This window comes from Peromyscus maniculatus, chromosome 14, assembly GCF_049852395.1.
Source record: "Peromyscus maniculatus bairdii isolate BWxNUB_F1_BW_parent chromosome 14, HU_Pman_BW_mat_3.1, whole genome shotgun sequence".
In the NCBI taxonomy this organism is placed as follows: domain Eukaryota; kingdom Metazoa; phylum Chordata; class Mammalia; order Rodentia; family Cricetidae; genus Peromyscus; species Peromyscus maniculatus.
The window spans coordinates 52,645,694-52,670,456 of NC_134865.1; the positions used below are offsets into that span (position 1 = coordinate 52,645,694).

A 24,763-nucleotide genomic window follows, 5' to 3' on the forward strand; every position below is an offset into this window, starting at 1 on the left:
GAAACGGTATTGAAGCTAGTGTCAATCTTCTGTTTAATCCTACTGTGGGTTTTTTTTTTTTCCTTCCTGTCCAAACTGGAATCCAGGAAATCTGAAAAAGGATCCAGGTTAACAGAGCCAAGGTTCTGATGGTAAAACAGGTACAGGAAGCATTTCTGCCATTTGTTAGGGCAACCAAGGCCACGTTCCCAGAAGCACAGCAGTGGATGGGCTCTCAATGCACGTACAGTACTTTCCTCAGCACAGAAGCACCAAATTAGCACCAACATATCTTTGGACTGCATTGTGTGCTAAAATGTCCAATTCCAAAACTTGCTGTTTGAGTTGCTAACTTGACTTTCATAAAAAATTGTTAAAATGAGTTTTGCTGGGGTTTAGGTCAGAATGCCCCACAATTTTTCAAAGATCCCGAAATACAGCCTGTCACTTTGTACTACCTATTTATATGAGGCACATGCTCAGCATTGATGGTTACAGAATCAAAGTGTCTATCAGCTCTGGACAATGTTCAAGACGCTCTATGTTTGCAGATTCAAACACTCAGCCAAGATGGAATTAATTCCTTACATAAAAATAAAGAGGCGAGCTGGGGATGTAGCTCAGCAGTGGAGCACTGCCCAGCAAGCCCGAGGTGCTGAGCCGATCTCCAGCATGCAGTAAGTATATGAACAAGCAGTAAGTATATGAACAAGCACGTCCACTTCATTAGGATGCAAATTTTCATTCATTTTTATACTAAATGCTAAAATTATATGGACACCAAATAATTGTTTTAAAACACATTTGTATCATTTATTACCCATAGCTGTTTGGTTTGTACACCTATCTGCTATGCCGACATCCCCAGGGAGGGGAAAAGAGCTGCAGTGGGGACAGATAAAGACATCCTGCTCTGCACTCTGGTTCTTGGGTTTCAAATGACTGATCAGATTTAGATGTAACTGTACAGTGTATGCAAATATTTGTTGAGTTATGATCTAGTAGCTAATAATGAATATCAACAAATAAACTGCAAGTTAACAGTTTAACAAATAAACATACTCAGAAAAAAGGACAGGTCTTTCTGAGCTGTCACTTCTGTAAAACAGTCATTTCTTGGGGCCATCTGCTCTGGTTGGCTTTGTCAAACATGATGGCACTTGTTTGCAGGTTTTATTCAAAAGTCAATGGAGATTATAGAGAAAGCTCAGTCAGCTCCCAGCACCCACGTGGTGGCTCACAACCCCTTAGTTCCAGAGGATTCAAGGCTCTGTGGGTACCACATACAGGCAAAACACCCATGCACATAAAATAATCCTTTTTTTTTTTTAAAGATCAAAGTTGAGGCTGGGAAGAGGGCTTAGTGTGTAAAGTGCTTGCTCACAAGTATGAAGAGCTGAGCTCAGATCTCCAGGACCCATATATTGCCTGATATACAAAACAGAAAAAAAAAAATTTTAAAAGACCTCGTCTCAAGGATGGTGAAGACTGACACCTGAGGTTGTCCTGACCTCTACAAGTGCACAGTTCAATTGCCTAGTTCTATCTCTAGAAAGAAGGAAAAAAGAAGGAAGGAAGAGAGGGAGGGAGGAAGGGAGGGAGGGAGGAAAGGAGGGAAGACGGACAGGAAGGAAGGAAGGAAGGAAGGAAGGAAGGAAGGAAGGAAGGAAGGAAGGAAGGAAGGAAGGAAGGAAGGAAGGAAGGAAGGAAGGAAGGAAGAAGCCACATTGGCTTTTGTTTTCTCCTCCAAATTGAGCCAAATGTTCCCAACAGAGAAGACAAAGGACTACACCTTAAAGTCCTAATTTCTGTCCTCTTCTCTACTTATCTCTTCTCATGACACCCGGTCGGTCAGGGGTTTACCTCCTTAGGCCTCTCAAGAGTCAGACATTCCTCTCACTTGTCAACCCCAGCTACTTGGTTCTCGCCAACATCATCGGCTTCCTGAGTCCACCAAGAACAACCACACTTCCAATTTAAAAGCTAAAAGCAGTATGGTCAAGATTTGTTGATGCTTTTTATCTAGAAGTACCTAATTAATCATGCAGGGACGTGGTCTTCAGTACCACACAGATAGAAAACTTGTATTTTGTACCAAAATCAATCCAAAATGCAACCTTAATGAAATACCATTATTGATTTTCTTGTTGTTGGGATCATTGGCCAGACACTGTTGTGAGAAGAGGAAGGCAAACCGCTAAATCAACACTAAGATAAGGAAGGCGAAGTATTAAAGCAGTCCTGAGGGCCAGAGAGCAGATGATGGGGAGGACACAGAGGGGAGGAAGACAACAGGCTGAGTGTGATGGTGCACGCCTGTTATCCCAGCTCCCAGGAGGCTGAGGCAGGAAGATTCTGAGCTTGAGGCCATGGGCTTCATAGCGAGACTTTGCTCCAAAACAACAATGAAAACAAACCAAAAAATTAAGGCAGAAAAAAATAAAAAGAAACTGTGCATTTCCGAGCAAGTGCCCAGGCCTTCATGAAGAGAAAAAGAATTCAGATTTTGCAGACTTGGATGCTGCCATGCCCACTCTAGTAAGACAGAGCCAGGATGACTGTCAAAAGAACAACTGTTAGGAGTGGAACATCATTCTAGACTCAGGCAAAAAAGATTGTTGTATAGGAAATGTATTAAGCAGTCACAGAAGAACCTTAACAGATTTTCAAAGTACAGCTATGAGCAAATACTAACAAGCAATACAACATTTTAGAAGTTGAAGTATCAGGTAACTAGTCATTCAAATGACACAAGGGATATAACAACAACAACACTGAAATTACCTTCTTGGGCTTAGGAAACTTTAGCAGATGAGAGCATGTGATATTTATTAAAGAATCCAATGGTTAACCCAGTCTGCAACCCAACTGATCTTATTTGACACAGCTTACTACCCTTCATGTTGTTCTCCCAAGACTACTGATCTCCCTTCCTCCTTTTCTTTTCCTTATTTCCCCTTCTTTCCCCCCTCCCCCTCCCCCCACCCCTCCCAGCACAGGCTTTGCTATGTAGTCTGGGCTGGCCATGAACTCATTTTGCCTCAGCCACCTAGCAGGGATTGCAGGCATATACCCCCACGCCTGGCCATGGTCATTCTTTCTTAGCTTTTTTTGCTACTCAAGAAATTCTAATGCTTCTGCTTCCTCCATGTATCTCTCATCTACCTGTAGGACCTTGGTTCAAGCCACCACTAGCTCTTCCCACGTCTCCTGAAACACAGAGTCGTTCTCCCCGTTGTCCTCTCCTTGACAACACTCCTACCACCTACACTCGACTCAGCAGCCAGGGCAATCCTCTAAAAACAGGTCACGTCAGGTTGGAATGGTTCCTCAGTTCTTCAATAAATTCACACAGCTGAATATCTGCCCATCCTCCTTTGTTCATTTACCTTGGACCTCATCTCCCATTGTATAGCCCCTTCAATATCCTCGCTCTGCTCAACCCATCAGCTTCCACGTGTGTCAAATACACACGGCCCACTCCTGCTCCAAGACCTTTCTGAAGGCTCCCTGAAATGTCCTTCCCGGGACTGATACACGGCGCTCTCTCTCTTACCTTCTGAGGTTTTCACTCAACTTGTGACCTTCTCAATGAAGCCTCTACTGAATCAAAAGCTGCATCTCTTGGCTTCCCAAGCCCCACCAATGCCGTTCCTACAACCCTTCCTCTGCTTGACTGTTTTCCACTGCACAGCTGGACTCTGGTGTTCTTCATGCCTACCGTATCTGAAGAAAAGTTCCTTCACTAAGAGTGAACTCTCTGATGGCAGGCCTCTGGCTCTGCTGTGCCCCAGTCTCTACAACACTGCCTAGCTGCAGGTTTTCAATAAATATTTGATGAACAAACTGAAAAACAAATATGTTAGACTGTAGAATATAAGGGAAAAAAACAAAACAAAACAAACAACTCCACTTGTAGGTTCTATTACCCAGAATATGGATTTATCTAGATGTTTCTTTGTCTCTATGTTCCTGATGCTACTTTTGGATTTTCTTTTCTTTTTTTTTTTCTTGTTTTGAGACAAAGTTTTTCTGTGTAGCCTTGGCTGCCCCAGAACTCGCTCTGTAGGCGAGGCTGCTCTCAAACTCCGAGATGCACCTGCCTCTGCCTCCCAAGTGCTGAGATTGAAGGCCTGTGCCCCCACGGCCTGGCTGGATGTTTCTTGTATAGGATTTTCACCACAGTAAGAAAGAGCGAAGAAAAAGGTAATTAAACTCCCCTCTATCTAGCCTTCATGATGCTTTCAAGTGTCAGTTCCATGAAAATCTTACCAAGTTCCTTAAGTCTATTCATACTCTTCTTAGTAATTACCTGTCTATGGACCTTGGAATCCTATGTCTTACGTAGCAAGCCTTCTTGAGGGACTATCTTTGGACTGCCAGCCTGCAAATAACGACCCGGACACTAATTATTATGAAAGCTTGGCCTTAGTCTAGACTTTTTTTCCAACTAGTTCATATAACTTAAATTAACCTGTCTCTATTAATCTACATTCTGCCACGTGTCTTGGTTATGCCTGTCTCTATTAATCTACATTCTGCCACGTGTCTTGGTTATGTCTGTTCTGTACCATATGTTCGACTTCTTCAGTCTCTGGCAAAATCTGCATGCCTAGATTCCTCCTCCTCTTCCTCTCCCTGGAAAGCCTGCCTATCCTTTCCTGCCCATTGACCATTCAGCTGTTTATTAAACCAATCAGAAGGTGCCTTGGCAGACACATCTTCACAGTGTACAAATATTCCATGACAGTCTTGAGATACCTAACCAGAATCATGTTTAAATTAAGTGCACATGCAGGTAATACCCTTTTGCTCATCCCTCTTATCACAGAAATTACTCCCCCCCCCCTTTTGGTTTTCACAGGGTTTCTCTGTGTAGCTTTGTGCCTTTCCTGGAACTCACTCTGTAGACCAGGCTGGCCTCAAACTCACAGAGATCCACCTGCCTCTGCCTCCCGAGTGCTGGGATTAAAGGCATGCACCACCACCATCCAGCCAGAAATTCTTAAGTTAAGAAAGTGGCTGGAGTGTGGCTCTGTGGTAGAACATTTGCTTAGTATAGTCAAGGCCTGGGTTAAGCTTCCCATAGCACTGTAAAGGAAAATAAAAGAATCCTTCTTTTCATGATCTGTTCAAACAACTTTGCAATAATGTCTTAACTAAGATATTCAGTAAGTGAACGAACTCAAGTAAAGCCCCATGCCATAGTCTCTGGAACAAAGCTTGAAGGAGAAAGCTAGAGCTATAACCTGCCTTAAGGATAAGATTTGGTGAATAGCTGCTGAGAAATCAGCCCACTTCATTTTTGACTCCACTGGTAGAATGAGAGAGTTTACAAATATGAAGGGCAAAAGACATTTCTCCTCCTACATACTTAGAAGAGATGCCCTGAGGAACCCGAACATTCCAAAGGCCAACAGTTGTGGAGAAACACAAAGACATTGACAAGACAGAGGGAGCGTCTCTGGGGAACATGGAAGCACTAAGAGATGAGAGGAGCCAGATGGGGACTACGGTGCTGTCGGCAGGGCCCCAGGACTCCACAGGCAGCATGTTCAGCTGTACCGAGAGACAAGTGTACTGAGCTCTTCCTTCATATGGACTTCACATGTGTCTGCAGCCAACTACGTGTGGCCAACTGCAAACAGTTGTTTTTCCAGTTACAAGGAAAGCACAAACCAGATGTCTGAGTCTAACTCACTGAGAGCAAATGTCTGGGAAAAGCAAAGGAGGGCCAGTGACATGGCTCTGCAGGTAGATGCAATCCCAAGCCTGACGAGCAGTTCGATTCTTGGAATCCATGGTGGAAGGAGGAATCCAATTCCTGTAGGCTGTCCTCTGACCTTTGTGCATACGCACACATACACAGAATAAAATTAAATATAGAAAAGAGGAATAGCTATTGTCTACACATACATGCAGGCTGACAAATGCACCTTATGTTTCCAGTCTCCGGCCTGTGGGGGTGGCTGAAGCGACTTGACAGTGAAAAGTTTGTTAAAAAGGAAGCCCTTTAGATGACTCATGACTCCAGCAGTCTTCATGTAAGAACCACTGGGTCAGTCATTCACGGGGACACAAAGGACAGTGTCTCCATCCTGCCTTTTTAAAAGGAAATGTTCAGAAAGGGAGGCGACTTTTAAATGAGGAAGAACAATCACTGAACAGCTACTAAGTACTCTCACAGTAACACCAAGTGGATATTATGGCTTTCATTGATGTCACTGTTCTTACTTTACATAGAAGAAACAGTTTGGAAGGGTTAGAGTGTTCTTCTACAGCCCCCGACTATAAGATGAATGGTTCAGGAAAACAGGACTATCATTCTATCTGCATTATACCTTTCTCTATAAATAAGGTCAGGGCTAGAGATATAGCTCAGTGGTAGGGTGCCTGCCTAGCATGCCAGAGGCTCTATCTAGGTTCAAACAACAGTGTGTGGTGATATTTTATTTGTGCTCTAACAAAGTTTGCCTGGGGATCTGAGGACTGGATCAGCCACTATATTAAACATAGAGGTCAGGCATTGGTGGTACACGCCTTTAATCCCAGCACTAGTTAACCATAGAGTTCTGGAGGTCTGGACAGACAGGAACTGATAGAGCTGGGCGGAAAGAGGGAGTGATGTAGCTGGGCGGAGAAAAGAAGTAAGATGGCAGGGCACAGAAAGGTATATAAGGCGCGAATATACAGCAAGTAGCTCTCTTGGGCTGAGGATTTCTTGTTGATAAGAACTTGTGGCTGGCTTGTTCTATTCCTCTGCTCTTTCAGCTTTCACCCCATCTGGCTCTGGCTTTTTAATTAATAAGACCATTTAGCAGTTCGAGTTACAACAATTAACACACACACACACACACACACACACGTCAGAAAAAGAGAAAAGAAACATATATGTAGTATGGCATTAAATTAGTCATATCTCAGGGGAAGCTGCTCTATCTGTGAAAACCTTAAAGCCTACACAAGCTAGAAGAGAGAGAAAGATTAATATTTAACTCATCTTTCCCACTACTTTGCCAAATCTATTACTTCCACATATCTAAGTTACTAGAGAGAAAATGCTTTGTCTCTACACTGATCATAACAGTCCTAGTAGCCTTCTGAGTGTTAGTAAGTATTGCACTACTGCCAGAGGCATGGCTCAGCAAGCACAGTGATGTGCTGCTAAGTCGTCCGACCCAGGTTCAATCCTGAGGAACCATATGTGGGAGAGAATCAACTCCCCCAAGTTGTCCTCTAATCTCCACATGTGCCTGAGGGCACATGAACATGTGTGCCTGAGTGCAGATGTGTACATGTTTGTGCACACACACAGAAATACAATTTAAAAAAAAAGTATAGCTGTTTGTTACATATAAAAAGAGATGTCAAGCATTTCTTTTTCATTTTTCTTCAAGACAAGAGTTGCTTTGTGTAGCCCTGGCTGTCCTAGAGCTCACTCTGTAGACCAGGCTGGCCTTGAACTCACAGAGATCTGCCTGCCTCTGCCTCCCGAGTGCTGAGATTAAAGGCGTGGCGCCACATCATCTGGCAATGTCAAGCATTTCTGAAGCCAGTTTGAAGAAGGCTAAGAACGTGAACAGAGAGCAGTTACACCATCACACACTTCTCTAGAGCCCACCTGCCAGGAACTGCACACCCCACTTAAGCTGAGACAGGTGCTGTCAACCGACAGTGATCCGAAAAGGCTTCAATCTAAGGCCGTTAGGCCTGCACACAAGCACCTCTGTCGGCTGAACCATCTCGCTGGCCTTTACAGCCGTATTTTAACTATCCCTCAAATAGCCTCCATATAAAATTAAGATACATAGTAAGGGGCTGGAGAGATGGCTCAGCAGTTAAGATCACTGGCTGTTCTTCCAGAGCCTGAGTTCAATTCCTAGTAACCACATGGTGGCTTACAACCATCTGTAATGGGATCTGGTTTCCCCTTCTGGTGGCCCTGAAGACAGGAGACAGACAGACAGACACACACACACACACACACAATAAATAAATATTTTAAAAAAAAAGATACATAGCAAGTTCCAGGTTAGTTAGTGCTACACAGTGAGACCTTGTCTCAAAAATAAATAAACAGCACTTAGGAGACAGAGGTACGCTGTGGTGATATATTGTGTACCCCAATAAAGCTTACCTGGGATCAGAGGACAGAACCAGCCACTAAATTAGACACAGAGGTCAGGCAGTGGTGGCACACACCTTTAGTCCTATCACTCGGGAAGCAAAGATCCATTCAGATCTCTGTGAGTTCAAGGCTACACTGGGCTACACGAGAGAAAGAGAACCAGGCAGTGCTGACACATGCCTTCAATCCCAGGAAGTAATGTGGCAGGACACAGAAAGGTATATAAGGCGTGAGGAAATAGGAACTCGCTCTCTTGAGTCTGAGGATTTCGTAGAGGTAAGCTAGTAGATGGCTGTTCTGCTTCTCTGATCTTTCAGCTTTCACCCCAATATCTGGCTCAAGGTTTTTTATTGTAAGACCTTTAAGACTTGTGTTACAACAGGCGGATCTCTGTGAGTTAGAGGCCAGCCTGGTCTACAGAGCAAGTTCCAAGACAGGCTCCAAAGCTACACAGAGAAATCCTGTCTTGAAAAGCCCCCCACCAAAATAAATAAATAAATAAATAAATAAATAAATAAATAAATAAATAAATAAATAAATAAATAAATAAATAAATAAATAAGCTGGGCGTGGTGGCACATGCCTTTGATCCCAGATCTGAGTTGGAAGCCTGATCTACAGAGCCAGTTCCAAGACAGCCAGGGCTACACAGAGAAACCCTGCCAAAAAAGCCCAAACCCAAAATAACAACAAAAACTCAATCTCCCCCTTCAAAACCCAACGACAAGAAAATTAAGCAAACAAATAAATTATAAGCTGTTATCAGACAAAGCAGAGAAGGCTTTTAAGTTTTAAATAATTATTTGATTTAAAAATTACACACATGTATGACTTTAATAAAAATAATTTAATTACAGTAATAGCAGAAGTAGAGAAAAAGGAGGAGGATGCCCAGAAAGAAGAGGAAAGTCCACACATAAGAGAGAATTTGGGTGGGTTCCGTCAGTAGTGGCAGCAGGCTGGTATTCCAGATGAATCAAGCTTACTAAAAATAACTGCAAAAGGTACTTTCATTCCATGCAGAACAAGATGATGATTAAAGGAACTGATTTTCTGTGACTGATAATGTAATGCTGGAGACACAGAGAAAGCAAGCCCACAACCACCAGCTACTGAAGCCAACAAGCGGGAAACCATATGGCCCTGCCCTTGCAAACAGAGAAACCTTGACACTGAAGTCAGCAATAGCCAGGGTGGAGATGGTGGGCTTCTGACTAACTCAAGTATAATTTAAGTGGATGTGGGGTTTGTAGCCTCCAACAGCTTATACGAAACTTGCTGTATTTTTTGGTTTGCTATTTGTTTTTAAGATGGGCTCTCACTATTTAATTCTGGTCGATCTGGAATTCTCAGGGATCCACCTACCTCTGTCTCCCAGTACTGGGATTAAAGGTGTGCACCTGGCCTTGGGTGTGCTTTCCACACACCTTGTAGCACACTTTGGCCCAGTCTGACTACATCTGCGGAATCCACTAACTGGATTAACTGACCCACAGAGACAGGACAGACTAAGAGAGAAATCAGTGTAGCAAGAAGAACCAACCTCACCCGAGGAACTACAAAATAAGCCATCTCTGAAGAACATCTTGAAAGGGAATTGAGAGCTACCTTGCAAGGAGAAGGGACATCAGGGAGAGGGGACAGAGGAAAAAGACCATCTTCAAGCCAGAGAGAAACACAATCTACTGGTGGTACCTTGACCCTTCAACTTACAGAAATATGAGGGAATACATTTATGGGTTTTTTGTTTGTTTTTGTTTTATAAGATAGGGTCTTTTTATATAGCCCTGGCTGTCTTGGAATTCAACATGTAGACCAGGCTGGCCTTGGTCCTGAATGCTGGGATTAAAGGTGTGCACCACTATAAAAGATACAAAAACTCCCATTCTGTTGCTAACTCCCATTTTTCTTTATAGAAGTGTGAAAAGACTGTAGAGAACAGCTCCAGAAAGGGGAAGGGATAGCCTTTCTACTTTAAAAGATATATTGGTTTAATAATTAAAACTACCACAAGTCCAGGTGAAAGATACACTTAAACCCAAAGATTACTTCTCAGCTATCAATCTATGAGCTGTGGGGGCGGTGAACTCCAGAATAAACTCCAATGCCAGCGTTCTCTCTGCTCGGGCAGACTGCTGCACATCTGGCTGTGCTTGAGAGCGAGGCTGCTTCTCCAACTTCCAAATTCCAGAAGCAAAGTGCTTTATAACTTACTTAGTAATCAGACCACAGCAACTGGATACACCCCACCCGACCCCCATTTTAGGAGTTTGGTAGTGACATTATTCATTCAGCAACAGACAAAGCTGAAGAAATATCTCCCAGCTCTGAGCACCGGACATATTTTGTGTCATACTTGGCAGAGTCCTGTGATTTTTCTGATGACCACTTTTCAGTTTGATGCCACCCATGTATTGCCTATATCAGTTGAGTTGAGCTGTCCTCAAATTAAAAACAAGACATTTTTCTGGCAGTAGGTAACATTAAATAGGTGAGGACACCATTATTGAAAAACGAGGTTTGAGGGGCTGGAGAGATCGCTCAGCAGTTAAGAACACTTGTTGCTCTTGCAGAGGACCAAGCTTCGATTCCCAGCACCTAAATGGTGACTCACAATCATCTGTAACCCTAGTTCCAGGGAATCTGATGCCCTCCTCTGACCTCCATGTGCACCAAGCACACACGTGGAGCACAGACCAGACAAATATGGAGGCAAAACACAATACAACAAAATGAATAAATCTTAAAAAAAAAAAAAAAATGAGGTTGAGGGGCTGGAGAGATGGCTCAGTGGTCAGGAGCACTGACTGCTCTTCCAGAGGATCCTGACTCAATTCCCAGCACCCACATGGCAGCTCACAACTGTAACTCCAGTTCCATGGGACCTGACACCCATGGCAAAACACCAATGCATATAAAATAAAAACAAATTAAAAAAATGTTTAAGCAATTTTTAAAAAATGTTGAAAACTCAGACAACTTAAATCCAAATTTATGGAAAACCTAGGCTTTTGTCTGCATACATCTAGAGCAAGTACAGGAATGGTTACTTGGTGCCTAGGGTTAGCAAACCTCAAGAAACACACCCGCCCGTCATCAGAGAAGCCCTCCTTTAGTTAACATCACCAAGCAACCAATCAAGCATAAAACAAGCAGCAGGGTGTGTGATGGAGGAGGGAAAGCACTGAACAGCAACATATATATTTAAAAACCTAAAACAAAACAAACAAAAAAACTCCAGGGCTGGAGAAATGGTTCTGAAGTCAAGAGCACTTCCTATTCTTGTAGAGGACTAGAGTTAAGTTCCCAGCCCCCATGTTCCCATCTCCAAGGGACCAAGGCCTGTCGCCTTCAGGGGTACTGATATTCGTGTGCACATACCTACACACACACACACACACACACAATTTAAAATAATAAAAAATTATAAATGTTCTGGGAAAATCCTTTGAAACAGGATATAGAAGAAATTCCTAAGGTCTAAAGAAAGATTTTTAGGAGGAGGGTGTGGTAGCACACACTTAAATCTCAGCAATCTAGAGGTCGAGGCAGGAGGATTCAGAACTCCAGGTTAGTCTGGAGTACATAGTGAAACCCTGTTTCTAGGAACTACCTCTAATCTCACCCATAAAGAGTGAGTGGCGCACTCCTTGAATCCCAGCACTCGGGAGGCAGAGGCAGGTGGATTTCTATGAGTTCAAGGCCAGCCTGGTCTACAGAGTGAGTTCCAGGACAGGTAGAGCTACACAGAGAAACCCTGTCTCAAAAACCAAACCAAAGGAAGAAAAGAGTGACCGACAGCAGGAAGGTTCTGGGATCAGAGCGGCAGCTCAAGGGGTAAGGTGCTCACTGCGGAGCCGACAACCCGTGTCCAATCCCTGGCCCCACACGGGGGAGAGGAAACTGACCCGGCAAGTTAACTCTCCTCTAGCTTCCACGTGCGCCATGGCTAGTGTGCATTCATGCATGTGCGCGCGCGCCCACACACACACACACACACACACACACACACACACACACACACTCAAATAAGTAGATTATAAACTTTTAAAAAAGAAAGGAGGTTCTTGGGAAAAAATATCTAAGTATCATTTATGCCAGATACGATGTATATGACCTGACTTCTAATCTTCATTTTAAAAATTCCCTTGGACATCTTCTGATAAACTGCTTATATTAAAAGAAAGAAGTATTAGGGGTTGGAGAGAAAGCTCAGCAGTTAGCACTTTTTACTTTTGCAGAGGACCCAGGTTGGGTTCCCAGCACCTACATGGTGGCTCACAATCATCTGTAACTCCACTTCCAAGGGACTTCACACCCTCCTGAGGGTACCAGACACACATATACACATACATTCATAAGCAGGCAAAACTTTCATACACATAAAATGAAATAAAAATCTAAAAAATATTTTTAAAAGACATATATTCATCCTTTGTACCAGTATTCTCTCAGGGAATGGCATGCCATAGGCCAAGAGAGCCAATGTGCACCATATCCACAGTGGGACATACTCACCTGCTTCTGGATCTGCAGGAATCTTCCACATGTACAGGTTGAAGTCATCAGAGCCTGAGAGGATATACTGTTGGAACAAGAGACATTGCATTTATTATTTCATAATTGGGAACATAATTATTCAATTACATATATAATAATAATAATAATAATAATAATAAATGTTATATAACCTTGTGATATACCTATGTCATTCAGTAAAGAGAAATTTTTTTTACAACAGGGCCAGTGAGATGTCTTAGTGAGCAAAGGCAATTGCTGTGCAAGCCTGATGACCTGAGTTTGATCCCCAGATCCCACAGTGAAAGGCAAGAACAGTTTTTCTCTGCCACACATACAATTTTTAAAAAACAATATAGATTGTCATATATTTAAGGTGCCACAAAGCAAATAGCCTAGTACAAATATTTATAGATCACAAGGTAGAAAATAAACTAGGATCTTCATAGAGATCATTAATGTGAGGTCAAACATCCTAAACTCTGCATCCCTGTGACATCCTGGAGTTTCTCTGCATCCTTGTGACATCCTGGAGTTTCTCTGCATCCCTGTGACATCCTGGAGTTTCCCTGCATCCCTGTGACATCCTGGAGTTTCTCTGCATCCCCTGACATCCTGAAGTTTCTCTGCATCCCCTGACATCCTGGAGCTTCCCTGCATCCCTGTGACATCCTGGAGTTTCCCTGCATCCCTGTGACATCCTGGAGTTTCTCTGCATCCCCTGACATCCTGGAGTTTCTCTGCATCCCCTGACATCCTGGAGTTTCTCTGCATTCCCTGACATCCTGGAGTTTCTCTGCATCCCCTGACATCCTGGAGTTTCTCTGCATCCCCCTGACATCCTGGAGTTTCTCTGCATCCCCCTGACATCCTGGAGTTTCTCTGCATCCCCCTGACATCCTGGAGTTTCTCTGCATCCCCCTGACATCCTGAAGTTTCTCTGCATCCCCCTGACATCCTGGAGTTTCTCTGCATCCCCCTGACATGCTGAAGTTTCTCTGCATCCCCCTGACATCCTGGAGTTTCTCTGCATCCCCCTGACATCCTGAAGTTTCTCCCCCTGACAATCTGCTGCCAACCCAAACATGACTTAGTGCCAAGGACATAGCATTGTTTTAATGTAGCAGCGTCAAATTGCCCAGTCTGAAAGGGGTCATTATTGCTAGATCTAATTAATTAGATGCATAAACACATTGCGTGTCTCTTTGGCCTTCATGGCTTTCTCTGAAGCTGGCCCAGTGCTCACGCTGATCCTGTCTCAACTCCTCTGGGAATTGCCAAGCCTGTATTCTCTTAATGGAACCTAGCGACTTGTATACCTACATGTTTTACATTTTCTACTTGATGTAAGTCCCTTGGGAATCCAGGTGTCACTTTACATGCCTTTGTGAGTAACAGCGTGGCTGGCATATCAGCTGCTCCGGGTTAGTATATAGTGAGTAAATCTTTTTTGTTAATCTTGGTGTGAAATTCCTGGGCTCCTGAATTCCAACTTCTGAACTGCAAGGAAGCTTTTCAATTGGAGTGTAGCATCGTTTGTTACCTTTGGGTTTCCTAGTCTTGAGCAAATTTACATGGTGAGTGACTTGTCAACCACTTAGGTGGTAGACAGGGACATCAGGGTCTCATCTGGGTTCCACCATTCATTCTTGAAGAACAACAACCTGGCTCTCTCATTTAGCAGGCGAAGATACTAAGTCAGGGCTTTCTCCTCACTGCCTGGACCCTTGAGGAGAACACAGCTTCACTATAAATGTCCTGCCTTCACCTTTTACTCGTGCTCCTCAAGGTTTTTGAAGGCTAGTAAATCATTTTTTTAAAAACCATAATAAGAGTTGAGATGAGCCGGGCAGTGGTGGCGCACGCCTTTAATCTCAGCGCTGGAGAGGCAGAGGCAGGCTGGCCTCGAACTCTGTGAGTTCGAGGCCAGCCTGGTCTACAGAGCGAGATCCAGGCTCCGAAACTACACAGAGAAACCCTGTCTGCAGGGGGAGGGGGGTTGAGACAAGATCAGTGTGAGCACTAAGCTAGCTTCAGAGAAGAAAGTCGAGGGGGTGAAGAACACAGCAATGGCTCTCCTGTAGCCTGCGGGCTCAGCCGGTCTAACTCCCTATCCCTCGGGCCACCTTCTGCCTGACTGCCAACTGCCAGGCTCGACATCTCTTCCCAAAGCCTTTCTCCAAAGCCTGTCTGCAGACTGCTCTAAGAAATGAGTGCTGTGCAGGAGCAGCCATTAACCAAAGACGACGTGAGCAGGCTTCTGAGCAGCCCAGCTCCCTGCCCTGACAGAAGAACAGCTTCCCCGTCACGGGCAAACTCAAACTGCCGGTGGCCACAGGCGGTTCCTGCAGTCATCCTCTCCCTCTCACACGTCTCTGCTCTGCTGTCGCTTACTGTATTTCCAGAGAAAACTGAACCACCGTAAGACAGGGGGGAGGACACCAGGACACCAAAGAGTCATCTAATTACATGCAAGTATGTGTGTAAGCATGGACTAAAACTCGCTAGTCAATATCTCACTGCTTCATGTTCTGCTTGAAAGAGGCGGTAAACCTGACATAGAATTCCTGCTTCCTTCCTTCCCCAAACTAAATAAACAAAAAATCATACTAAAAAAGTACTACCAGGCCATGCTTGTCAGGTTTACTTCACTGAAGGATGGGTGCTTGCTACTTGCTCAGTGCTTCCTGGGGCAGAGCCCTGGGAACGTTAAAGGGCCGCCCGTCCAGACAGAACGCTGACTCAGAAGACAGCCTTAGAAGGAAGAAAATGCTCCCACAGAGTTAAGCCTGTTGGCTTTAATATGGTAGCTCCTCAGACACACAGAAAATGCTTAGGATGCTTTAAATGCTTTTGGGGATAAGGCAAGTTCTGATAGCTCTTCCCCTTAAAAGCTCTCTTCATCTCCCCGGACAGAACTGCTTGGGAGAACTTCCAGGGAGGGGGTCTCACCCCACTGACATCGAGTCAGACTGGGTAAGTGCTCACTAACACTGGAATTACAAGATGCCCTGAGGAATTCATTTATGGCATTTAGTGGTTGTCTGCTGGACTCTGGCCAACATTAACAGTTGGGCTGCCTGGGATACTGTTAACTGGGAGAGTCCGAAATAAAAATAAGTTCATTCTTTTATTCTTTAAACAAATATTTATTGAGTGTCTACTATGTGCTGAGCACTGTTCCAGGGAAGGAAAAGAGACCCTGTCCCCGCCCTCATGGAACTATCATCTTATAAATGTGGACAAGGCACAAGGCTAGGGACAAGAAACAGTCACATACACAGTGTTCTCGGGGCCGGTAAACATCCAAAGAAAAGCCAATCATCTGGGTGGAGAATCTAGGGAGTGGTGGGGCAGCTTGTTTCTGTTTTATGTAGGGTGTTCACAGAAGGCCTCTGATAAAATGGCATTTTGAACAAAACCCTGGAGAAAATTAGGGAGCAAACTATTCCAGAACAGGGCAGAGGATTCTGGGATATTTCAAAAATATAAATTAGCAAACTGTGTGTAATGTCTCAAACCTGCCATCCAAGTGTTCCAAAGGCTTTGAGGCAAAGAGCTGAGTGAGGAAGATACTAGCCTAAGCTACATAAGAGTTCCGGGTCAGCCTGGGCTACATGCCGAGCGGACACTCTACCACTCAACTCATCTCCCAGTCTTTTAAAAACTCACTGTCTTGAGACTGGATCGTATTAGCTTGCCCAGGCTGGCCTTGAACTTGTGATCACAGGCCTTTGTCATCAGGCCTTGCTTTTTTTCAAAGCTGTGCAGAAGATTATTTCAAGAGGGCCTGTATAGAGAGGCATTTAGTATCACCACAGGAAGAATTTCCTTTCCTAAGGTTGCCTCCTAGGACTGGGCTGGTTGAAGCCTCAGACTGAGTGAGGCCTGCAAACGGTTGGAGCTCAAGGCACTGAAGTCCTGGTGGGCTCCCGTAAAAGCACTCCGCTGTGGGGACAACAGAGACTGGACAAGAAACAAAGACAGAAGAGCGCTAACTACCGCCGGTCACTACCAAGAGAAAGCTACAGTGCACGATCTCATTAACTTTCCTTACACATAATCATTTGGACTAACCATAAAGCATCTTAAGTGATGAAAAAAAGAGGTATAATTCTCTCTCTCTCTATCTATCTATCTATCTATCTATCTATCTATCTATCTATCTATCTATCTATCTATCTATCTATCTCTTTTTCCACATTGTTGGGATTAAAGACTGGGCCATCATGATCCAGTTTTCCACATGGTTCTGGAGAGTGTTGGGGTATTGGAACTGGGTCCTCACACTCACATACAAGCACTTCACCAGCCTGGACACCTCCCCAGCTCTAATCGTCTCCCTTTATCTTGACACCCAATTCCAATTGGTTTTTTAAAAACTGTTTTAGCTTGGTTAATTTTTAAGAAAGAGTCTTATACAGGCCAAGCTGACCTCCACTTACAAACAGCCTAGCCCTCCTCATCTCCTGACCTCCTCTCCCCTCTCCTCACCTCCTCCTCTCCTCACCTCCTGTTTCTCTCCCTCCCTCCTTCCCCACCTGTTTGAGACAGTATCTCACTATTATTGGCCTAGGCTGGCTTAGAACTATCAGATCTCCTGCCTCAATCTTTTTTTTGTTTTTTGTTTTGTTTGGTTTTTCGAGACAGGGTTTCTCTGTGTAGTTTTGGAGCCTGTCCTGGAACTCACTCTTGTAGACCAGGCTGGCCTTAAACTCACAGAGATCCGCCTGCCTCTGCCTCCCGAGTGCTGGGATTACAGGCGTGATCCTGCTTCAATCTTCTTGTAAAATTTTACAGTAAATTGTGGGATTTCCCCATGGAGATGTTTGTTTAAGTGTGTGTGCTGTGCATGTGAGTGGCCACCTGTATCATGAAGGGCGTGTGGAACTCAGAAGACAACTTTTGAAAGTTGGTTCTTTCCTTCTACCATAGGGATCAAAGGGATAAAACAGGTTGACAGGCTTGGTGAGCCATGTCACGAGCCCTACAGTGATGTTTTAAATGTGAACACCATAAAAGGGAACAGAGATATTAAACATACGAATCTGGGGTAACTACTCTGGTACCAACCTTACTGCTCTCTGGACCAGAAGTCCTTGACCATGGATCAGCTTTGGATAAGGTTCTCTGGGTACAAATCACAGATGCTATTTGAAATTAGGTGTCAAACTGGGTGTGCAGTTACATGTATCAACCCCAGCACTTTGGGGGCCCAGGCAGGGAAACTGATGTCCCAGGACAGTCTGGGCTACACAATAAAACTGTCTTAAAAGGGAAAAAGGAGGAAGGAGAAGAAGGATGGAAAAAATAAAGGGGTAAAAATGGCTTTTAGCCAGGCAGATACATAAAAATGAAGAATTGGCCATTTCTCAGCTAAGTTTCTTATTTAGCCTCATTCTAAACAAACTAAAAACTCAGTTTCAACCAGGTGTGGTGGCGCACGCCTTTAATCCCAGCACTTGGGAGGCAGAGGCAGGCGGATCTCTGTGAGTTTGAGGTTAGCCTGCTCTACATAGAGAGTTCCAGGACAGTTGGGGCTATATAGACTTTGTCTCAAAACAAACAAAACCCCCAAAACTCAGTTCTTAGGAGGCTTTACCTTGTAGGTGAGTAGAACAAGAAGATGCCAAAGGAGGAAGACTGTTTCAAAGACTACTTGAATGGTGTCCTCATTTCCAAATACTCGGAGTTAAAGAAAGGTAGGAGAACCATATACCACCTTGGGTCAAAGGAGACATACTTTGGCTTTGGGGCAAGAAGGGTAACAACAATACAAAACTGAGCGTGGGTTGTAGGGTTCAGATTCTCCACAATCTTTTCCAACTAGTATCAAAGCTTTAACCGCTGGCTACACAATGATTCCTATCACCATTCACTTAAGAGTACAATGACGTTTAATCGAATCCACTGGCATACAGAGATACTAGCTTGATCAAGCATAGGGAGGCTCAACAATCACTCCTTCACATCAGATTTCAAGAACACATCAGAAGCAACACCAGAAACAGCACCAACAAAAAGATCAGCACACAGGCAGTGCTGTGGGTTTATTTGCCCTGATACTGTGTCAACTCACTAACTAATGCATACAGAAACAGTCATTGGGTGACACTCGTTATTCCCTGGTGCTGTGATAAAACCCAACACTTGGCCCATTTCTTCATCTCTCTCTTTTAAATAAAAAAAAAAAAATTATGTGTATGTATGAGTGCAGGTGCACAGAGAGACCAGGGGAGTCAGATCTCCCTAGAGCTATAGTTACTGGTGGTTATGAGCTACCAGATGTTGATACTAGGAACTGAACTTAGGTCTTCAGGAAGAACAAGCTATACTTTTAACCACTGAGCCATTTCTCCAGCCCCTACTTTCTCATCCCTCTCTTTAAAAAAAAAAATTAAAAATATACTTTATGTGTACAAATGTTTTACCTGCATGCATGGAAGTGCACCGCATGCATGGAAGTGCACCACGTGCATGCGTCAGATCCCCTGGAACTGGAGCTGCAGATGGTTGGGAGCCACCAGGTAGGTGCTGGGACTTGAACCTGGGCCCTCTGCAAGAGCAACAAGTGCTCTTAACCACTGAGTCATTTGTGATGGTTGGAACAAGAACAGCCCTCATAGGCTCATATACTTGAATACTTGGTCTCCAGTTGGTAGAACTATTTGGAAAGGATTAAGAGGCGTGGCCTTTTGGAAGGAAGTGTGTCTCTGTGTGTTTGTGTTCTCTCTTTCTCTCTCTCTTCCCCATCACTACTTGTGAATCAAGATGTGAGCTCTCAGCTGTTCCTTCATAACACTATTTAATGAACCCTAACCCTGTGAAACTTTAAGCCAAATTAATCTCTTTTATAAGTTGCCATGGTCATGGTGTTTTAGCATAGCAACAGAAAAGTAACTAACATAACATCTTTCCAGTGCTCTTCTTCATCTCTTAAATAACAACTTTCTCTAGACATTTCTCTTTGTTTGCAAGGTGCTTTTACTATCTGAGAAGCTCACCCAAGAAACATCCAAGATGTAAATGCACACATGCATGCACACACACAAGCTCAAATCAAGATCTAAATTAGGCCTATGACAGAAAAGTGATTTCAGAGTGCTGTCTGGAGTACAGGTAAATTCCTAGCAGCTACTTGTAAGTTTTATATGATTTTAGAAATATGGTTACCAACAAAAAAAATCTGAGTTAAAAGGAAAAAACAAACAAACAAGAAAGACAAGCCAACCACTAGACATAGTCTAATTAATACTCAGAATAAGTCTCAACAGGCCCTTTGGAAGAGAAGAATCTCTTGCCGCTCTCTTAACAGCTATGTAGATGGCTGGATGGATGGAAACAAAAACACACATAAAAGTGTGTGAGAGTGTGTGTGTGTGTGTGTGTGTGTGTGTGTGTGTGTGTGTGTACACCATGTGTATGTGTGTGGTATGCATGTCTGCATAGCTCTCAATATTCTCCAACATCTACTGAAGGAAATATATCAATCAGTTACTACTCAGTGCATGTTGATCAACTTAGAGTTCTCTCCAAGGGCTCCTTCCACAGTAATTGATTAATTATTCTCCAGTAAATGGCATGCCTGTCTAATTAACTGTATTGACTAGGCTAGAAAAACCAGATGGCTCTTTGGCCAGGATCAGTAATAGAAGAGAAACTGCTATTTTTATTTAATTAACATAGCTCTTTAGTTCCCCTGAACTTTGTTAGAAGGGAGGAAAAAAATAAGACAGTACAACTTTGTGAAGACTCTTCAGAGATCATTTCCAGAGGAAGGTTTACTAGTTGTATAAACACATGTCTGGTTATACATTTATTTATACTAGTACCTGCCACAAATATTATCTAAAGCATTACAGCAAATTTTCTCTGGAGATGGGCAAGCGACAGATTTAACTGGTGATAAGACAAATAGAATTGTATTGGCTCTTAATGAAAACATACATACATGCATACCCAGAGGATGAGAGCATATATACATATTCATACCCACAAGAATAATATTGGTTTTGCATGTGAAATTAGATTATTCTTGTTGTTTTGGTTCACTTGCCATTTTAGCTCTATTAAACTTCTGGAATTCTTTGGTTTATTAATAACCAAGCTTTATGAGGTCTGAGTAGGGAAAAATATGTTAAGAAGTATTTTATAACAGCAGCTGATAATATTCAAATAATCAGTAAGGAAGAAAACTTTTACAAAAAGCTCCATCCAAATCAACAGCAGGTGCTATAAGCAAGTAGCCTGCCTTACTTGAAGACAAGAATTTGTGGAAACTCATTTTGGAAACCCAGGTTTGGGCTGAAGCGGCATTAGCCAGCTGGCATTGGTACCCAGTCTTCCCTCCACTGGCCACAGTTTTGGTAGTCAGGGACTGGACCATCTCACTTCAGTCCAACTATACTGGTTATTCAAGTCAAGGCTCTAAGCACTCTAAGATGATTTCCTCTTTTCTCTGAAGCTTGAGGAGCAGGAAGAAAAGGCAAAGCTATTGACCGGATCATATGGCGAAGGAGACTGGCAGGCACTTTGACCGGTCCTACTTCGTTAATGTCTGCTGAGGTGTCCAGTTGGGTCCACACTCCTAGCTAAGGTTGTGCCTAAAGGGGAACTGTCAGGTCCTGTTACCAGGTTGCAACAATTCTACTTATTCCTAACCTAAGAACAAATCCAGATTGCCTTGTGTTCTTTTTCAGCCAAACAGTTATTAATTAGACTACCTCTAGTGGGCTTTCCATGATTTCTAAGTTCTTTTTTTTTTTTTTTTTTTTTTTTTTTCAAGACAGGCTTTCTCTGTGTAGCTTTGCACCTTTCCTGGAGCTCACTTGGTAGCCCAGGCTGGCCTTGAACTCACAGAGATCCATCTGGCTCTGCCTCCCGAGTGCTGGGATTAAAGGCATGCGCCACCACCGCCCGGCGATTTCTAAGTTCTTAAACTGAATCAGTAAATGGACTACAAGAAGAACCTCAACCAAGGGAAAACTTCTTTGTTCAAGATTGGTAATAGCTGAGCATCTAGGTCCCTGGGGTCCTGAAAACCTTTATGATTATCTACAACATTATGCAGTTATATGCACTTTATTTATTTTTTTTGAGACAGGGTTTTTGTGTAGCCTTGGCTATCCTCGGACTCTGTAGACCATGCTGGACTTGAACTCAGATATCTGCCTCCCTCTGCCAAGTGCTGAGATTAAAGGCAGGTACCACCATCGCCCAGCTATATGCACTTTCTGACAGTATTCACAGTGCTCAGATTTTCAAAATGGCCCAAGATTTAAGAGAATTCAAAACAGCTGATTTAATAAACAAGTGCTCTTCAATTCACCTTTCCTCTCTTGGTTCTGGGGATCAGATCTTAAGACCTTACACATGGAAGGCCAGCATGCCAGCACTGAGCTACAGCCCTTCCTAGTCCTTCCTTTGGGGATGGTAGGATCCTCCTGCCTCAGCCTCTGCAGCAGCTAGGACTACAGGTCTGCACCTGGTTAAAACAAAATCTTCTAAAATATTCACTCACAGGCCATGGTAGCACATGCCTTTAATCAGAGGTAAATGAATCTCCATGAGTTCCAGGCCAGCCTGGCTTTTGTAGCCAGTTCCAGGTCTGCCAGGGTTACACTACACAGTAAGACCATGTCTCAAGAAAACAAAACAAATAAACAAGCTATCCACTCCCTAGTGGCTGGCGAGATGGCTCAGTGGGTAAAAGCACTTGGCATGCTTGTGGATCCCCAGACCCCACACAAAAGTCCTCTTTAATGCTCAGGATGTCCCTAGAGGAAAACAGGAAGCGGACACAGAAGACTCCCCTGTGATGATATATTGTGTATCCTATTAAACTTGCCTGAGGATCAGAGGACAGAGCCAGCCACTAGAGGTCAGGCAGTGGTGGCACACACCTTTAATCCCAGCACTTGAAATCTCATGCCTTTTGCTTGGGAAGCACATATGCCTTTAATCCCAGGAAGTGGTATTTGGGCAGAGAAAGGTGTGAGGAAACCGGAACTCACTCTCTTGAGGCTGAGGATTTCGAAGAGGTAAGAACTAGTGGGTGGCTGTTCTGCTTCTCTGATCTTTCCGCTTTCACCCTGATATCTGGCTTTGGGTTTTTTATTAAAAGACTGTCTAAAATTCTGACGACACTCCCCTGTCTCACACTGACAAAGAGTGAGGAGACCCTATCCCAAACAAGGTGGAAAGGTGAGGGACACCACCTGAAGGCTGTCTTCCATGTAGTGCTGTGGCACATGTGTACACACACAAAAACTCCTTTAAAAATCCACTCCCTAAACAATGCATGCAAGGATTCATTGACCACACGCTCTGTGTGCAGCTCCCCATTGGCCCACGAAGACCACTTGATCTTAGCAACACAGGAGGCAGCATGGTAACGAGAAGAGGCCACAATCACAGGGAAGGATTTGGAGTTAACCCTGGTTCAGTCCTGACACGACCAGCCATTTCAAATCACTCTAGGCCTTACTTTCAAGGGGGATGAAACCAACTATACCTGAAGGTCGCTACGTGGATTCAAATACAAGAGGAAAAACAGAAAGCAAGAAAGTAGAAAAAATTAGCCAAAAGTCATTAACACAAATCAAAGGACGGAACCCAAGAGTTCAACTTTCCTGTAGAAAAGTCTATTTTTATTTCCTATGAAGAAGAGCATATCACATGTGCAGTCACATGGGTGTGTGTGTTAGGGGAAAGGGGGACAGACAAGAGCCCCAGAAAAGTAGAGCTACAGTTTACAGGGCAATTCTCCAGTCTGGTGAGTTCTTACACATACAGTCAGGATGCTCGTCCTACCCACACCACATCAGCAGAGAGGGTGAGCAGTGACATCATGTCTGAAGCCAGGTCACAAACTTTGTTGGATTCAGGAAGTACAAGAGCCCTTTGGGAGAGGGGCCAATGATTTCATTACCATGATTTTGGAGGCCCTTGCCAACTGTCAAATCCACAAGAAAGAGATCCCAATGCTCTGTCACCCTGCTGCCCAGCCTTTTCAAGAACACTTGGCTATCCCGCTCTTTCCTTCCCCATTCCTCTTTCAGCGAGATATAGGACACGCAGGCCCAGCCATTAATTGAGACTAAAGAGAGATTTTTAAATATTCAGCACGTCCATTTCCAGGTACACAAGCTGTTAGCATGAAAGACTGGCTACTCAGAAGCCTGGGCATTCCGCTAGACCCAGGCTAGGACAAGAGCCATTTAAAGATCAAGAGAATAAAAGGCGAGTGATGTACACCAGCAAAGCCAGCAGGTGGAATATTAACATTCTTTTAACCCTGTTAAGAGCTTAGCTCGCCCAGGGTATACATGAGACTGTAAAGCTTAGAACAGAATGTGTAGCCAGTCCAGCTTCAGGAAGAAAACAAAACAAAATGTAAGGGTCCATGACTGAGGAGAGAACTGTTGAACTCAGGTGACTTCTAGGGGAGGAATGCTGTTTTGCTGCAAGGTCACTCACTAGACTCTGGGACTAGGTGTACTTGCTGAAAATCAACTCCAAGAATGGGGCAGTCAGCCTATGCCTGTAGCCCTTACTGCTCAAGGGAGGAAGCTGAGACTGGGGGATCATTTTAGGCCAAAAGTTCATGGTCAGCCTGGGCCACATAGTGTTGTGGAATATTTAACTATGTAAAGATGTGTTACATTTATTTATGCTGCATTTGTTTAATGATGTAAAGATGTGCTGCTTTGCTTGCCTAAAGCACCTGACTGGTCTAATAAAAGCTAAGTATCTCGGCAGTAGAGGGATAGGTGGGGCCGGCAGACAGAGAATAAATAGGAAGAGGAATCTAGGCTTGAGAGAGGAGAGAGAATAAGGAAGAAAGAGGGTGACACCCAGGGCCAGCCAGCCAGACAGACACAGAGTAAGACAGACAGACAGACAGACAGACAGACAGACAGAAAGAAAGAAAGAAAGAAAGAAAGAAAGAAAGAAAGAAAGAAAGAAAGAAAGAAAGAAAGAAAGAAAGAAAGAAAGAAAGGCTAGCGGTGGTGGCGCACACCTTTAATTCCAGCACTCGGGAGGCAGAGCCAGGTGGATCTCTGTGAGTTCGAGGCCACCCTGGTCTACAGAGTGAGATCTAGGACAGGCACCAAAACTACACAGAGAAACCCTGTC

General features: G+C 43.8%; 1 protein-coding gene across 3 annotated transcripts in view; it reads right to left on the minus strand.

The window, feature by feature from the left end:
- Dcaf5 (DDB1 and CUL4 associated factor 5) overlaps nucleotides 1-24,763 on the minus strand; it is a 99,649-nt gene that overhangs the window by 12,782 nt on the left and 62,104 nt on the right. For all 3 annotated transcript variants that reach the window (XM_006973100.4, XM_006973101.4, XM_042260852.2), the window contains exon 7: nucleotides 12,626-12,692. In XM_006973100.4, coding sequence (XP_006973162.2) covers nucleotides 12,626-12,692 — 67 coding nt within the window. The remainder of the gene's footprint in view (nucleotides 1-12,625; nucleotides 12,693-24,763) is intronic.